The sequence below is a fragment of the Nycticebus coucang genome, chromosome 22 (assembly GCF_027406575.1).
Source record: "Nycticebus coucang isolate mNycCou1 chromosome 22, mNycCou1.pri, whole genome shotgun sequence".
NCBI classification, from domain to species: domain Eukaryota; kingdom Metazoa; phylum Chordata; class Mammalia; order Primates; family Lorisidae; genus Nycticebus; species Nycticebus coucang.
This window is the reverse complement of record NC_069801.1, coordinates 5,156,894-5,169,955: the sequence shown is the minus strand read 5'-3', so window position 1 is coordinate 5,169,955 and position 13,062 is coordinate 5,156,894. Positions and strand designations below refer to the sequence as shown.

At 43.3% G+C, this 13,062-nt stretch overlaps 1 protein-coding gene across 14 annotated transcripts in view; it reads right to left on the bottom strand.

Annotated features, from left to right (window-relative positions):
- Nucleotides 1-13,062, bottom strand: part of LOC128574629 (calmodulin-binding transcription activator 1) — a 759,325-nt gene that overhangs the window by 36,182 nt on the left and 710,081 nt on the right. Inside the window, exon 1 of one of the 14 annotated variants that reach the window (XM_053575470.1) lies at nucleotides 12,119-12,837. The exons of the other annotated variants lie outside the window; for them this stretch is intronic. Within the exon in view, the coding sequence (XP_053431445.1) occupies nucleotides 12,119-12,260 (142 nt within the window). The 5' untranslated portion in view covers nucleotides 12,261-12,837. Of the gene's footprint in view, nucleotides 1-12,118; nucleotides 12,838-13,062 lie in introns of those variants that run through there. 14 annotated transcript variants of the gene reach the window in all.

Below are 13,062 nucleotides of genomic sequence, written 5' to 3'. Positions count from 1 at the left end.
CCAACTAACTCTGTATACCAAAACACTGAACATGGAAGTCAGTCATTCTTCTAAGGCTTTCTTCATTTGCAGTGATTTTGAATTCATATTTCTTCTTGGTCTTTGTTTCATGCTATTCACAAATTCAGAGTCTTAGATATGTCCAGAAAAATCAATTAGGATTTTCATTTTCATTAAAAGATGGCCGAATCATTTTTGGTGCTAAAATAACAGATTAACAGCAACCGGGAGACAAAACATTACAAAGGTGGCAAAGTATATTTACAATAATTTATCACTTGAAATCTTTCAACATTAGAGTTAGGGGTGCATCTGGGAGAAATGTGGGAGAAAACCTCAAGCCTTTTCTCCAAGGAACACCAGGCTAAGAGAAATCTTCACGGAGCCCAGGATAACGCGGCATTAGGCAGACAGGAGCACCCATGTCATGCGGTCCAGCTTTGCTGTCCGTAAAATAACAAAAACAACCAGAGTTAAAGGCAGTAAAACTGCAGCTAATTATCTCAAGTGCAAAAAAGATCAGGAGTTGCCATGCAGACTCTGTTCCCACCTTTATATAATTTACAGAAAAGTTCATTTTTCAAAAAGCAGCCAATTTGGAGGACAAGGCCTCACCAGTTTCTGTGCGTAGCAACAATGAGATACTTTAAGCCTGAGCTGAGATACTCTGAAGTGATACGGGTGAGATGTACGCAGAGGATGGGGAAAGCCCGCAGCTGACAAGACCACTGAGCTCTTCAAAAGAGAAAGTGTTGCACTGAGCCCTGGAGCTGGGGTGTGATTTACACGGCTTGTATGAAGGAACATGGAATATGAAAATCCTGACACTTAACTGAAACTGCAAAGACCGATGCTACAAAACGCCCAGGAGTTGCCAGGAGGCGTGAATACATTCATGAAGCACCCACAGGTTGTTCTGTGGTGACCAGCATTTATCAAAAAATGACTTAAAATCCTTTGGGAGTAACTATGACCAATTGGGGCCAGAACAGATACATTCCACAGATGTTCACTGAACACACCTGGGACTGTGCTAAGGTGATGAAGGGGACAACTCAGGGTGTGGCCACCAGGCATACCAAAACCAAGTAAGGTATAAGCCTCGATTTCAAGACACTCAGCCTAATATAAAAGAGGAATCGTGTCAGCAACATGAGGCCAGGGACTATGTTCACTCTGGTCACTGCTATATTCCTAAGGCTCGGCACACAGTATGTCCTCAATATTTTTCCTGATTAAATGATTTCATCTGTTTGAAAGATTAAATGTAACCTTCAAGAATGACAAGGTAGGCTTGGGGCAGTGCCTCCCACCTGTAACCCTAGCACTCTAGGGGGTCAAGGCAGGCATATTGCCTGAGCTTCGGAGTTTGAGACAAGCCTGAGGAAGAGTGAGACCCCATCTCTAAAGACAGTGGGGTGTTGTGGAGGCACCTGTAGTCCCAGCTACTTGGGAGGCTGAGGCAAGAGGATCACTTGAGCCCAAGAGTTTGAGGTTGCTGTGAGCTGTGATGCCACGGCACCTACCCAGGGTGACAAAGTGAGATCCTCAAAAAAAAAAAAAGAATGACAAGGTACAGGATGCTATCCAGAACAAACATTCGTTTCCATTAGTCATTTCTATGATAGGCTTTTTTTTCTCCAACAAAGTTATTAAAAGCCACATCTTCACAGCCACTTTTTACGTAATCCCATCAAATATATCACGGACTGGACATCTGAAAACAAAGAACAAACAAAACAGCTCACTGAGACAACTGACAGCTCACCGAGACATGATGTTTAGGGCAGAAAAGAGGGAAATGCTGATGGTAGAATAACCCCGGCAGCTTCTAGCTTCCCCACTTTCACTCCTAACAGATGCATTTGCCCTGAGGTCCTGGTTTTCAATACATGACTGAGAAACCAGGAGCTGGCGGGTCTAGATAGAAAAGTCCTTCTCTAGTTTTTTTATTTTCCGATTTATTTTTTTAAAAACTGACATATAAAACATATTTATCATGCAGCATGATGTTTTGGAGTATATTTATACCACGGCCAAGTTAAATCTAGCTAATTAACCAAATGCGTCACCTCACATCATCATAGTATTTGCAGTGAGAATACTTCCCATCCACCGTCTCAGCATTTTTCTTTTTTCTTGCAGTTTTTGGCCAGGGCTGGGTATGAACCCACCACCTGCGGCATATGGGGCCAGTGCCCTACTCCTTTGAGCCACAGGCGCCGCCAGTATTTTTCATGAACATATTGTGACCAACTACAGCTCACCGCAGCCCCGCTGTTCTACAGACTTCTTGAACTTATTCCTAACGGTCAATACGTATTCCGTGAGCAATGTCTCCCCAGTCTCCCCTCTCCGGCCTCTCCTAACGACTGTTCTGCTCTCCACTTCACGCCGTCGACTTCTTTACACCCCACGTGAGTGAGACCATGCAGTTGTCTTTCTGGGCTGGCTTATTTTGCTTAACATAGTGTTCCCAGATTCGTCTACGCTGTCACAAAGGGCAGGATTTCACTCTTCCATTGCGGCCGAACAGTATTCCCTTTGTGTCTACAGTACATTTCGGGGCCTGATCACCTGCGGCTACTGTGAACAGGGCTTCGGTAAACACAGACAGCAGCTACTTTGTTGCCCTCCTAATTCCACTTCCTTTGGCTACATCCCCAGTGGTGGCTGCCGTCTCTTCTCTAGTTCAGACGAGTCCTCCTCACCTTGTGTAGGGGTTCATTTCTGGCAAGGCTTCATTCTTGCACCTCATTGTAGGAACATCACCTGCACAAGTGGTCCCAACTGTCTTGCTAACTTGCGAGAGTTAGTCCAAGATGTTTCAAAAATGTTTTGTTTTCTTTTTTTAAAACAATGGATTCTACATAAAAGGACTTCCACTCCAGAACTCAAAAGTACAATGTTTTTTCACAATGCTATAAAATGTTTTAAACATCTAAAATAAATATAGGTGAGAAAGTCATTCCCACATTAGAAAATAGAAATGAACTTTTTTTCAGGTCTTTTTTTAAATTTCAAATTAACATGAAAGTACAAATTTTTAGGTTAGATTGTGGGTAAAGTTCAAGTTGTAGTAGAGCCCTGCACCCAGGGGAGTACTGTACCCTCACATCGTGTACCTAAGATGGAAATGTATTTTGGAAGAAACAGCTGCATTCTTTAAAATACTGAACACAGTATAGATAAAATAGGTTGTAACAGAATTTTTTGAGAATCCTACTTTATAACTCACCAAAGGCCCTTTTGATAGAGATTAAATGTTTTTTAAAAATTCAATCGATCCTTTGTTAGTGTAGTGGTAAATATCCCCACCTATTATTACAGGAAGAATGAGTCAGATCCCCCCACAGGGAGAAGGGCACTTGCCTTTGGGCTGAGGCGTGGTGTCTCACCCAAGTAATCTCAGTACTCTGGGAGGCTGAGACGGGAGGATCCCTTGAGCCCAGGAGTTTGAGATTGCTGTGAGCTGGGCTGACACCACGGCACTCTAGCCTGGGTGACAGAACAAGCCTCATACTAAAAAAAAAAAAAAATTTGATACCACCTTAAACATTTTATTTAGAAATAAAATATTTCTTCAAGGGAACCACCAGAGGCTTAGAAAATTTTTAGTCCTTAAGCTCCTTTTCAGTTGTGCCATGATCCCTGAGAGGATTGCTTTGTTTCCTGGCTCCACATGCCATGCCACAACACACCAAGGACTGCTGTCCGAGTCCGGGAGACACTCACTTCCACACCTGAGTTTGGGAGGAGGTAACAGGTGCTACACTTCCTTTGGCACCCTAGTCCTACTCCAGAATAATCTTCCAATTTTTGCAAATTCCAAATCAGTGAGGCCTGAACAGACACATTCCTGAGGTCAGCATTAAAACATGCCTTGGATTAGACAGAAGAGCTAAGAACTCATGGTGTCTCTCATCAAAGTGCAATTTGACTTCATCTGGCTGCAGAGATTGTCCTGTCCTGCTAACCTCACAGAAGGCCCCCAAGTGGGCTTCTTTAATCATCCCATTCAGGGTACCGTTCCTCTAAGGCAGGTATTTTCACTGGTACATGGTGTGCTGAAAAAGGTTTTAAAGAGCATTAATTAAATTATTCTTAAAAGAAGTTCAAAGAACAGTATATTCTTTTTCTAACTCTTTTTTAGATCAACATAAGTGAACCATGCAAGTTTAACTACAGCTTTGAGCCTGCTGTGATACAAAAAGGTTGAAAAAACGCTCCTCTAAGCATTTAGAACGGTTAACTAACGGACTCAAACGGCAGTGGGCGCTATTCCTCTCGTAAATCCCAACACATCAAAACTCCCGTGCGCCTCCTTCTCTCCCTTCTTCTCACGTATCCCGATTTGCTTCCCCGCGCCAATCCATGCCCCCTCAGCCTCTCCATCTCCCTCCCAGGCTTGGTGTAACCGGTAACAATCCTGGACCCAGGAATATCTGCTTTAGGTGGCTGCTGTAAATACTTATGACCTTATGATTAGGGAAAATCAAGACTCACAAAAGATCAAAATAAACCTCAAATAGAGCTATTATATAGAATAGCACCAAACCAAACTGGTGAAATGTAAGGTCCAAAAGTTGGGTGAACTTAGCAGTAAAGCAAAAAAGGGAGGCTATTAGCTTCTCAATCATGGTATGTCAGCTGCTTTGGAGTATGACTTTTCCTGGGACTAATATCTGAAAGAAATTTCTCTCCTAGGTCCTAATAAGAAAAGGATGCTGTGATTTAAAGGATTTCAACATCCTTGCAGTAAAAGCAACACTAGGTTTCAAATGACTGCTTATTACTCTTTAGTATTGAAGGTTATGTATGTACCAAAGCACCACTTCACAAAAGCAATTCAACAAAGGCCCAACATGGTCCCGCTTCATGGCTCTCTTAAGATTTGGTAAATTAGACTACTCAGAGAAACACCTGTTTACTACCTACTCTTTACTGAACAGTATTTTGTGATCCCAATTTCTAAATCTAAAGGTAGATGAGTTTAATGTTTTAAATGTCTTGCAGAAAAAGCTTTCTACAATTCTTTGCTTTTAAGTTCTTTACCATTAAGTCACTCTCAACTGATTGTTCCCTTTTGAAAAGTCTCTTTACTGGAATGAAATAGTACTTTATTTTCCTTCCATGTTTAGGAATGAATGTAAAAGTCTGGCAAAAAGGCAGTGTCCTGCACAGGTGATTTCTTCCCACAATTCCTGGTGCAAACAGAGTAGTCGCCAATTTTTTAATCTATTCAAAAACAAGCACAAACCTCAAGTGACCAGTGAGTCCTGCTGATAACCTGGGATATGCAGGGAGTGGCTGCTTGACCACTGAGCCACAGCCCCGTGCTGCCATAATACGAGCAGAAAGAGATTTGAAAGAAATTGGACTTTGCTTATTACACAATAACAACGATTCTTCTCCTTTCTGTTCACTAACAAGGATAAAAGCTCTGGATCCTTTAGGGAAATACCTACCTGTGAAAATCTTGCAGATTCCGGGGACTCACAGAATTGTGGGAAGTCCATGGAGTGAGTGTAAGTTCAAAACTATTCTGTGATGATGGTCTACTGTGGCGCTTCCCCCAGTGCATTCTACAGAACGTCCTCCATCAGACGTTCATCAATGGGTCACAAAAACAAAACATCATGTCAAGGATGTTTCAGAAACCTCCCCAGGTGAAACACAGCCATGTTTACAAAATTCATTAACATTAAGACTTTTCTGAACCTTAATATGCTGACGTACACTATAAACTGCTGACACAGAGCGCTAATGGCAGGGGGACCTCCTAAACCCACCTGAAGCTTTCTTCATGGGGGGAACTCTTATAAGCACTTCCTGTGACTACTGTTCCCACAAAGTTTGGGAACTAAAACTAGTCCTAAAGATATCTTTTCAATACAGTCTCTAAGATGGGAAATTCTTGGTCCACACTCTTCCTCTCATCAGGTCAAGTGCTTAGCTCAGCCCCCAACACAGCCGTGCAGAGTAATGGTGCATGTCCCCCAGGGACTAGCATGGGACACTGTCTGATCCAACATCTGCTCCCTCCCAGCCGCTTTCTTCCATTGAGGGACACTCCTCCTTACTTCTCAGGGCCAGTCACTTCCACTTCTGACAACCTTGGACAAAGACAGTCACCTCTGGAACCTACACTCTCCTTTCCCTTTCGTTGTTCTAACTCCTCAAGATACCGCAGAAAGATCTCTCTCACACACTCTGTTCTATTTGGGAATAAAAATACAATTGTAATCATAACAGACAATACTAATGCTAGGATTATGTTATCAAGAAACTTAAATTACTCTCTCTGGCTTTATCCTAAAACATCAGAGAGTTGAGCTTTGTGTTTAATTTAGAGAACCATTTTCTTCTTCGTACATGATATTTGTACATATATATGAGGTGTGTGTGATATTTTGTGACATGCATAGAATGTGTTAATGATCAAGTCAGGGTATTAAGGGTATCCATCACCTATAGTATTTACCATTTCTATGTGCTGGGAGCATTTCAAGTCCAGAAAATCATTTTGAGTTCTATATCATAAATTAAGAATCTTCACACCAAACAAAATTACCATTCACTGATGTAATTTCATGTTTTTATTCAAGCAATGTCATTTAATATATAAATGTGAGGTTCACTATTGCACTTGTTTTGCAACATGTAAGTGTATGTTATAACTGACATTACTGTGTAGATTATGCTGTTCAATGTTTTATAGTATGAACATGATATATGTATACACACATTCTTTTAATCATTTTTCTCCTACAAATGCAGAGTACCTGTTATGGGTTCAAAAAGATTTTTGTTTTCAGGCTATCCTGGGAATCTACTTACCATTTATGGCACTGTTTACCTGGGAAATATTATTCAATTGATTTATAAGCTTTCAGAATCATCGGTTTTAGGGGAAGCATATCCGATTTTCTTACATTACTAGATAAAACACCACACTTGCACAAAAAGTGCCAGGGGTATTGATTCTGGCCAGTGTGGAACAAATGGTTTCTTTTACCAGAAAAAAACAAAATAATATTTAAATAAATTCTTTGTTGCTTAATCCAAACCACAGGGTGTAATAGTTAAGTAAATCATATTATCTGAAAACAGTTCTAGGGATTGTTAGCAGCCATTTAAAGATCACTGAAAGGTGATGTGTTCTGGTTTCTCCTCATTTAAAACAAGACCCCAAGAATAAAAACATGGAAAAAAGCCTTATCATGAGTTTCTGTGGTTTCAGAATGGTGTTTTCTTTAGGAATAGGATAATCGAGTGTGAAGATAAAAGTACTGGTTCCTCCCCAGCACACCTTCCCAGTATCCCTCTCCCTTTCCTGACCAGGGCCCTGCTTTTTCTTCAGGGGTGCAATGGCCTGAATGTTTATGTCCCCCTGAATTCACATGTTGACATCCTAACCCCCAAGGTAATGATACCAGGAGGTGGGTGCTCTGTAAAACGATTAGGTCATCAGGGTGGGGCCCATGTGAACGGAATTAGTGCCCTTATGGAAAGGACCCCAGACAACAACCTTGGCCTCTTCCTGCCTCGTGAAGATAGAAGGAGTCGGCAGTCTGCAGGCCAGAAGAGGGCCTCACCGTGCAGGCACCCTGAGCTGGCCTTCCAGCCTCTTCTGTCGTGTCTAGGTCACAAGTGAACGGCACTTTGTTACAGCAGCCTGCACTAAAACAGGGGTCGCACCCAGTTTAGGAGGTGCTGACCCTGACTCTTGAGTCCGGGAGTGAGTGTCTGAGCAAGGCCTTAATGACCGTACCACTTCCCCTCATTCAAGTGACTGAACGCATGATTGAAGTCAGGCCGTGAACAGAACACTCCTGGAACTACTGGGGAGTTCGAGCTGTCTTCCTGTACATTTGTTAAATTGGCAGACTATAAAGCCTGGCGCTGTGTGGGACATCTTGGTGCCACCCTGGGAACCCCTGCCTGAGAATAAAATCAACACAGAAGAGAGGAGAGCCAAGAGAGGGAGACATTCCTAATGAAATCAGCTGAGCACCTAGAACCAGCCGTACCTGAAGATGATGCTAAATCTGGACTTCTATGCGTCAATAAATTCCCCCTTTTAGGTAAGCCAGTTTAAGTTAGAATTATGACTCTAACCGACCTGAAAGAGAAGTCTAAAATCAACTTACTAACTGAAATGTGGACCCTTTTAATAAAATTACAAAAGTTCTGTTTCTACTTACAAATAAAAATACTTAATATCATTAAATATACCTTAGTAGTAGCATACAAATATCATCAGAATTTTTCTATAACACAAGGGATAAATGATGGCAGAAAAATATTGTCACGCTTATTTGAAACACTGATTCAATGTCCATTATTCAAAGAAATCAGACAAGAAAAAGGTACGTTGAACCCCAGCCTAGCTGAAGACCATCTGTTGTTGAGTTATATCCATACAGAAGTATCTTAACTCCTCCAGGCTTTCAGTGACTGCCAAATGCAGTGTCACAACACAGAAGAAAATCACTACAGAAGGCTGGAGTTGAAAACGAATGTAGGAATTACCCAGTCGAGTGGCTTTCAACTTGTTTTGATTGTGGCCCCACAGAAAGAAACAGGACCAGTGTGTGTGCGCGCATACATACAGACCTGAAATAAGAACTTCCCAAGTCAATACTTACCCTTCCTGTGTGTAACACACTCTGATTTTAAAATCTGATGAGCTAAGGAGGTAGTGATAGGGAGAGCAGGCTGAGAGCGGGATCAGGTCTGGATGGTAAAAGCCAGGTGGAAGAAGAAAGGTGGTAAGAAAATGGGAGAGACGAACTAATTTTAATAATTTATAAGTATTATTTTAATGTAACAGCAAAGTTTAATTTACATTATTTACCATCACTTTCCGTATTACAAAAACATTATGTAAGTTTATTATCAGTTTAACTCCTATAAACATCAGCCCTGTTCAAATCCTTAACTTTACCTTCTTCCAATTAATATTTAGTTATTAGTTATGATTTGCTTAACAGTTGATACATAGTTGGGGCTTTAAAAATGAGCTGACCTGTCTCCCCATGTCACGTGTCTAAAAGCAATGCCCCATTTTCAATGCTTGAAAGACAATGTAAAATTGAGCAAATTATGGGTATCATGATACTTTCAAAACCAAAATTCTGGTTAGTACATGAAAGACAAAGCATCAAACAAGATCATACTGGCACCCCACCATGTTGTTCTTTTAAAAAACCCACTATTAAAAAAAATAAAAAACAATAAAAACCACGTAGAGACAGGGTGTCTCACTCTATTGTCCTGGCTGGGGTGGAACGGCACAATCATAGCTCACTGCAGCCTCAAGCGATCCTTTCACTCAGCCTTCTGAGCAGCTTGGCCTACAGGCATATGCCAGCCACCACCCCGGATAATTTTCTTTTTTTGTAGAGATGTGTTCCCCATATGTTGTCCAGGCTGTTCTTGGACTCCTGGCCTCAAGTGATCTTTCTACCTGGGCTTCCCAAAGTGTAGGGCTTACAGGCATGAGCCACCATGCCCGGCCCCTTCTGAGGTTTGAATGAGCCACTTGCTATGCTGGGAGAGTGTGCAGAATAACTCTTTCCTGATGATAAAGGCATCCCCTTGTCTGTCTGTGGTATTATCCCAAACGTACGCACATCAGAGAATGGCAAAGCATAGGAGAGCATAGGACTTCCGAAGCAGTTCATTCAAGAGGATGAGCAGACCATAACCAGACCACCTCATGATTATGACGCCAATATCCTCAGAGTTGAGGTGGTGATACCCATTTGTGTCACCCTTTGGGCTAACAAGCTGCTAAGTGTTACGTGTGACTAATATTAACATGTGGTCTTTAATATAATGTAGTACATCTCATCTAGACTTCTCCCCTCATCACTTAAAATTAACTGACGGCTGCCAGACCTTACATGGAATATAAGAACATTCATTTTGTGTAAGGCGTAAGACAAAATTAACCACACACTGCTTATTCTACAATCGCCAGCAAACCTAGAATGCAGTGTATGGCCTACACCTAGAAAGTGTGTAAGGTTTTATAAAGTGAATTCCTCTGTTAACTTCATTAATTGCATCATTTCCTTTTCCTTCACTTTCCTTTTGCCTAATCCTCCTTTATTTCATCTATTTTTATTTTATCTTGCTGCATCATATAATCTGTACCTCAGTAAACTCCCTTGAATCACTTTTTGGAAAAAGGTGACGTGTACACAAATAAACCACATCAAACCTGGTTGCCAAAAGATCTGGCAAAGGAATATACAACTGAAATTAGCTCCCAAATATTAGGTTTATACACTGTGACAGGATACACAGTTGTTATTATAATAACCTTAGTTATTATTAATATTTCATAACTAAGACTTGGCACCACTCTGAGAATCTCTTCCTTTTGCAAAGATCAATAGAATACAAATATTAAACCACTTTAAATCAGAGAGAGCACAATGAATAGTTGGGAGACGGGGTGTGGAGGAGGGGTGGGGTGGGAAAGAAAGAATAAAGGACTTCCAGGAAACCTCTACACCAGCTAAAGAACTGTGCCAAGTTAAATTAAATGGTCTTTATTGAACTTTTGGTGTGGTATCTACAGCTATGTTCTATATTAATATCAATGCATTAACAAACTTTCCTTAAACATTTTTAAAAGGCAGCCTACAAGCACAGCTTTGCAACTTCAGTAAGTTCATGATAGCAAAGACCAAAATATCAGAAGGATTATGATGGTTCTCTAAGTAAACTCCAGCTCCCTCCAAATTTATTAATATATTCCCTTCACTTCTAGAAGACAAATGATGTTCAGATGAGTGCATGAATCTTAGCCATCAACAAGAGCTTCGCACACACACAACCTTCACTCCGGGAAACTTTCTATGTCAACTAATTCTTTCAATTCACTATCCTCACGTGAAATAAAGATTTCTCCATTCCACCTTTGCCCTGCTCTGTACTCCAGAACAGAGCAACATGAGTATACTGCACAGTGACAGTGACTTCACACAAGACCCAGCTCAGTCCTAAACAGAAGACTAAAGCCTGAAATAACATGCCTGTGAGTGTATCACAAAAGCAGAAGAGTTGATAAAAAAAAAAATCCTTAAATAATACAATGATATTAACCACTGCACTAAAAGATGTATCTCCACTTGGCTTTGTTCAGATTATAACCAGGATGACCTAATCAAGATTCCTTAGGACTTCTGGGCAGTCCTTGCTTGTTTTCACTACTAAGCTAAATTTACTTGGGAAATGCACATCCTGTAAGTAAATGCTACTTTCTAGAACATTAAATATTGCTATTCTCTAAATCTAATATAAAGAAAATGAGAACTATAAACTTATCACCACCTAATTCTGTTTGCCTCTAAACACACCTGGAAAAGTGCTGCTTTACAAATGTACTTATCTTTAGGCTCCTAGCTACTAGTTTCTCTATAGGATGCAGAATCCACGGGGAAACTCTGAACATTTCCTTTAGGTAGTTAGAGAAAAAGACTGAGGTACAGCCAGGCATTTTACCAACACACGACAAAACTTGCTGGGGGCACAATTTAAGTGTATCAGGGTTTGCCTCACTGGTGGAAGAGATAGGATACATTCAACCAAACACACGAGGAACCTCTGTGAGGTGTCCAAGGGTTCCCATTTGTTTACTGAGTCTGTACCCCAGGTTAGGTAGGCTCTATTCTGTGGGATAGTAGAAATCAGATCAAATAATAGCGGACAAAATAAGAAATGAACTTTAAAACCGTTGTCGTCGTTCCCTGGTAAGGCAACTGATAAAAAAGATAATTTACAGGAATATTATCATTTCAGAAATTTGTTCTGGTTTGTAATTTGCAAAGAAATCAGTCTTGACGTCTGCAGAGATGGAAGATCTTCAGACACACAAACACCATCAGTGCCACCTCTAATGTTGTGCCATACCTGGAAACCCGCTCAAGATAGGTTCTAAAATGCAAGGGGGCCATCCCGAGCATCTACTCCGGCCCACCTGCGCGCGGTGGAGGAAGCCAGAGCTAAACGGCTCCTCCTGTTACTGGTCTGCAGCTAAGCAGAGCTCTCAGGAAGTTCCTCCAAACCTTTGACTTCGCTTTCGGGACTTCACCCTACTCACGGAGGAATAAAGCGTCCAATTCCTTCCACTGGCCTGCAGGCAAAGGCGTCCCAGCCGCCGAGTCCACAGAGCCGACTGTGGTCGGTGGAGGGGAGCGCGGGGCTGCCCTGGCACCTCTCTCCCTCGGGAGGAGGCACTCCATCCCCAGAGCTCCAGGAGGGGACACACGTGCCGGCAGGCCCGGCCCCGCGCGCACCCTGAGTCCTCACCAGGCCAGCGCGCGCCACGACACCGCCCTGGCCCCGCCCGCGCGCCCCCGACACGCGCGCCCACACAGCCTCACTCCGGCACATAAACACGCGCGCTCCCTCAGCCCGCTTCCGAAACACACCCCGACACCCAGTCCCGGCACGCTCGCGCACACACCTAGGACACTCCCTTCCTCGCGCGCCTCCCGGACACGCGTGTCAGACACCCTCGATACACACACGCAACGCCCCCCACATCTTCCCCGCACCCCTAAAGTAAACACGCGCTCCCCTCCTGGTTGTTCTAACACGACCCCATCCCCACGCACACTCCGGCAGCTACGACACTCCCCACTCGCCCCATGGACACGCGTGTCTCATACCCACTCCCCAACGCACGCCTCGCTGCTCACATTCCCCACTCACTCGCTCGAGAAACACGCCCCCCACGCCCGCTCCCCGCGCACACTCCTGCAGCTAAACACGCGCCCCCACTCGCGCCAGAAACGCGCGCGCTCCACGGCTCCGCCTCAAATGCAGTCACCTCGCCGCACACTCTCTCAGTAAACACGGCCGGTCTGCGCACGCCCCCCTGCCCGTGCGCCCCCACTCGCGCCCGAAACACGCGTGGCAGCGCACCCACGCCTCAAGCGCACTTGCCCTCACACCCCCTCCCCCGGGCACGCGCGCGCCCCCGCCGGCCGCCGCCCTCGCCCCAGACGCGCCGGGCCGCCTGGCCCCCTCAGCCGCCGCACA